Source organism: Etheostoma spectabile, chromosome 13 (assembly GCF_008692095.1).
Source record: "Etheostoma spectabile isolate EspeVRDwgs_2016 chromosome 13, UIUC_Espe_1.0, whole genome shotgun sequence".
NCBI classification, from domain to species: Eukaryota; Metazoa; Chordata; class Actinopteri; order Perciformes; family Percidae; genus Etheostoma; species Etheostoma spectabile.
The window spans coordinates 23,253,622-23,258,407 of NC_045745.1; the positions used below are offsets into that span (position 1 = coordinate 23,253,622).

Sequence of the window (4,786 nt, forward strand, 5' to 3'; positions counted from 1 at the left end):
AGCTCCAGTAGGGTACCCCAAACTTCCCTTTCCCTTTATTCATGTATTTTTGTATTTATTCATTTATTTAATATTGAATAAAATAGCATTCCATAAGTACATAGCAACATTTGAAGCGGTAATATTCTCCCTAAAGGATAATCTCATTTATTTGAATGTGTCTTTTTTAAGGATGGATTACAATGCTGGAAATATATTGCCTCAGCTATTCATTTATCTATTTAGGTGTCCTTTTTAAATAACAAATCCCTAATATGCTGCCTTTCCATGGCTACCAGCCACACCTCATTTTTGTTGTTGTAGTGGTAGATAGCGACAGTAACAATAACAATATTATACAAATTAATATTGATTCCTGATTTGTTTTCTGTGTGTTCCAACACATTTGTGCAGGATAAATATGCTTCTCCATTTGAGTGCTTCCGTTTTGTATATGAAGGATAATCGTACAAACAACACCATGCTGCTCAACTAAAACATCTGCGTGAATAATTCTTATTTGGAATGGTAAAAAAAACAAAGCAGACTGGGCTAGCCTTTTTCAATAACAGCAAAAGGGGCAGCAATACAGACCAAATGTAACAATAATATCATGTACAGTGTAATTGTCATGTAAATACAAAAAAGGTCATTAAAAATACCTTGATTTTTCTAGACCACCATGAAGTTGATGGATGCGATGAGGATGATAATAAGGATGATGAGATGACAAAGATGGCCCCAATGCTGGACATCTGAAGACAGTCTGGATTGGAAATGAAGACTAAAAAACCTGAAGCACAAACATTTCAGTCAATTCTGTAAGCCTCCAACACAAGCAACAACAAAAAGCTAATGGGCAAGATGCAGTCGGCAATTCAATCCAAACCACATTCACAGTCACCACAATCCACCACTCACCTTCCAACCAGCAGGAACTCTCCCACGAGGCCCTGACGTCTCATAGCCATCAGGATGCCTCGGACTGTCATGCCCTCGCAGAAACAGGCCACAACCCTGGCTTTGGGCAGGTGGGCTCGTAGCTTCTGCAATAGCTTATCAAAGCTCTGTTCGCCTGCATTGCTATATATCTTATCCGAGTGGGCAATGCAGATCCCCTCCTTTGCTGCCATGTCTTTAAATGCTTCCATTCCACTCTCTCCATAGTTACCTAAGGAAAGAAATACTTGAATCAAATGGTGTTCATATGCACACACAATACTGTGCACACCGTGTCTCAGGTGGTAGAGCGGTTGTCTACCGATTGGTAGGTCGTGGTTCGATCTCTGGCTCTAAGGGGTAGAGACTCTGAACCGCAAATCAGTGTGTGAGCAGGGGACATCTTGTAAGCAGTTTAGGCAGTTGCTTTTTAGGTTGTTTTTTTTGCATAAGAATTTAAAATGTATCACCTGCTATTCTAGTATACTTCTTTCACATTGCTCTTCAAACATTCCTGCAATATTTTATTTTTTTGTGCTCCCCACACTTTTACTCTGGCATCAATGCTATAGTGTGATCTTGTGATTCACGCAAACAGGCACACACAGGGTGTACATAATCAAATACACTGGTGTACTGTGAGCACAACACTTTAGAATAAATAAATAAATAAATAAATAAAGGAATTGGCCCCGTTATGGCAACTGTCAGGGGTTACATTTCCCTGTTTTTGGAAATGAAATGAGGTCACCTACTTTCTGTTGCTTAGCAAGTGTAGTCTCACTATGGGCATGCCACTATTTGAGGCTTTCTTCTTATTACTGCGTGTGGGTTATACCCCCTTATGTGGCATACACCCTTGAGTAGGAACATTTTATTTTTTTTAAATGTATTTTCACCTCAATTTAACTCTCTGTCAATGCAACTAATGATGCTGGCATTTCTGTTTGAATTATAATTATTTATTTTCTTCTTCTTCTGATATTTTTTCCACCTTTCTGTGCAGCCAACATTGTAAATAGGTACTTATTTGTTGTCACAGGTATAGGCAAGATGTAGTGTAAATTAAGCTGAACATTACAGTTTTTGATAACCACAAGCATAACCTCTGGTGCTACAGTTAATGTTGCTTTCAGAAATTATGAATGATTTGATTTAAGTCTCCTATCTTCCCTTCTCACTAAATCAAAAGCTAACAGATAGATAGGACAATAAAAGATACAATTCACATCCAATAATGAGCAACTGCTAAAAGCGTCCCTGAAATAAGTAGACAGAGTACATGATCCCCAGAGCCCATGGCAGATGTTTCCTGGAAAGCTTTGCTAATGATGAACAGGATTATAGAGAATAAGTAATAAGAGCTAATTTCACATGAGTTTTTATTCATGCCATGGATACATATAAAGGCTTTCACTGAACAGTAACAACTGAAATCAGAGGATTTACAGGAGAGTGACTTGATGTATGATATGTGTATGCTTGTGTTTGCATGTGTATTTGTGTAGACTCCAGTGTGCTTGCTGACTATTCACACTGAAAATGATATACGAGATTCGGCAGAGCTTCCACTACTGTATTTTGACGTCAGGTCATAATGTCACCAAGTAAAAGTGTGATGCTTTATCCCTGCCTCTTCAGACAGAAAACAGAAAAACTTCTGAAACTAAGAATTGAGTCTGGCACTGCCCACAATAATGCAGATGCATGTATTTCTCCATTTCAGACCCAATGTAAAAAAAGAAAAAGAAAAGAGAGAATATTATCAGGGTCAGCTGGTCTAAGACTAGATGCAACTGATAATCTGGCAACTCAGTGTAAGTGTCATACTTGTTGATTAATCCATGTGTAAATAATGATTAAAGAGAGAGATGAAAGGAGAAATAGAATGACACAATTTAGGCAGTCTTACCCTCTGTGTGTATTGCGGACACGTAGCTCCAGTTGTATTTCTTGACAATGTCCACCATGGCTTTGGCCTGTTGCATATCTGATGGTACCACCCTCATGAAATATTTATACAAGCTCTGTTGGAAGGAATTTAAATGTTCATAGCAGTATACCTGACAACCTGTCTACCAGTTACACATGCATCTATAATAAAACCTATTGAATTCCAGATGTTTTATACAACAAAGGTCAATACTAATGCATTAGCAGGATACAGCATTCAAATCAAGCATACAAATGTTGTAGTATATTCAATTCTTAAATGTATTCTACCTGGCCTCCAATCCCGAGCTTTCCACTAGTTTTATTACATGTAAATTGTCCTTGAATTATAGCATCGAATTGTCTTCTTTTATCATTGTCATGGCTGCATTATCGTCAGAGGATAATATAGTAATATATAATATAGTAAAATCCGTTACTTTGTAAAGTCTACACTGGAATACAATGCATCTTAGGTAAAAAGCAGACATAAAGTCTCTTCAAACCCACAACCAGTAACTGACTAGAAACGTTCTCAAATTTAAAGCTATTGTTCTTGTTAATTGGTCTTACCTTGTCACTGAGATCCATGCTAGTGGCAGAGTAAGCTATTTGTGGGATGTTGAAGAGTTGAAGGAGATTTTGCACCTGGATGGCCACAGAGCTAGATCCTGGTCCAATCAGTCCCACAATGGGCTTCTTCGCCTGCAACAACAGGCTCCCTGCTTCTGCAGTACACCTGCCCTGGCTCTCCTCCTCTTCGTTGGACACTAGTGTGTCCCGAATAAACTCAATGCTCTGCTCCAGCGCCACCGCAGAGTGCCAGCATGAGTCCCTGGTGTAGAAAAACTGAGTTCATAATGTTGTTTAGGCGAGCAGGATGCAAAGATCACTTTTTAAGAAAATAGCCTAGTGTCTGATGCTTTTGAAAAAAAGAAAACCGCTTGACTAGCATTGATTCATTTTTGTAAGAGCAGTGAGAAATCTGCATTCCAAAGTTCAGCCAAAGCTAATAGGAGATGTCAGCAATCTGAGTCAGCCAAATGTATTTTCCAAAGTATTTTAGTTGAAATTTGTTGTTCTTCTGGATAGTGTTTCTTTGCTGAGCTGTGGCGGAGGGATACTTCCTGATTTGTAGGTCTGTTGCCTGGAAACAACACCAGCAGCATCAACCTCATATTGGATTCAACTAAACTTTACAATTATTCTTGTGCTGTGGATTTTATCCCTTATTTCTTACAGTGTAGTTGCGCCCACCACAGACCTTAAGGAAAGGAGGAATTACTGTGGCAAACAAACTTATGGTATTTGAGTACTTTAGTAGCTTAAACTTTAAAAACAAATCTGAACATATCTTTTGATTTATAAAGCAATCTATCCAGTCTGCTCTTTCAAAGTTAACACTTAATACAGTATGGTACATGAAAATGCCAGTCCTTAAACAAAGATAGAATGTTAGACCCAAAAAATAATTTTAACTTTTGTGCAATTTTGCTTTGCTCACCTCATTATCGTTAAATTTGCAAAACAAAAGAAAAACCCAGTGTCAGAAATGACAGCTACAGTTGTTGTTTTTTTAGGCGTACATTTTTTTTATCGTGAGATTAACGTTCTTTTTGGCCTGGCAAACATTTTTCACATGCTGTCAAAAGAACTAATAACATTAGAAAAACTACAACACCACACCGGATCTAGCTAGACCGGAACCAAAACAACAGGCACGCCGCACACACTTGTTTGGGCTTGCGAGCCAGCCAAAGAGTTGTAACGTTATGTTTTGAGTGGATGGCGAGCGCGAGATGGATGCCAATAAGATTCTGGATGAAAAGTTTACTTTTTCAAAAATTGCCAAATGGTTCCATTAACAAGGACCAAAGTGATCTGTGTGTTTTGTTGTTGAACTGAGCTCTCATCGCAGCACGTCCAGTCTGGAATA

At 38.4% G+C, this 4,786-nt stretch overlaps 1 protein-coding gene across 1 annotated transcript in view; it reads right to left on the bottom strand.

Moving 5' to 3' along the window:
* The window catches only part of grm5a (glutamate receptor, metabotropic 5a), a 22,081-nt gene that overhangs the window by 15,276 nt on the left and 2,019 nt on the right, over positions 1-4,786 (bottom strand). The window contains exons 4-6 of the mRNA XM_032533261.1: positions 3,424-3,685; positions 2,831-2,945; positions 901-1,150 (exon numbers count right to left, since the gene is read on the bottom strand). Of these exons, the coding sequence (XP_032389152.1) occupies positions 901-1,150; positions 2,831-2,945; positions 3,424-3,685 (627 nt within the window). The remainder of the gene's footprint in view (positions 1-900; positions 1,151-2,830; positions 2,946-3,423; positions 3,686-4,786) is intronic.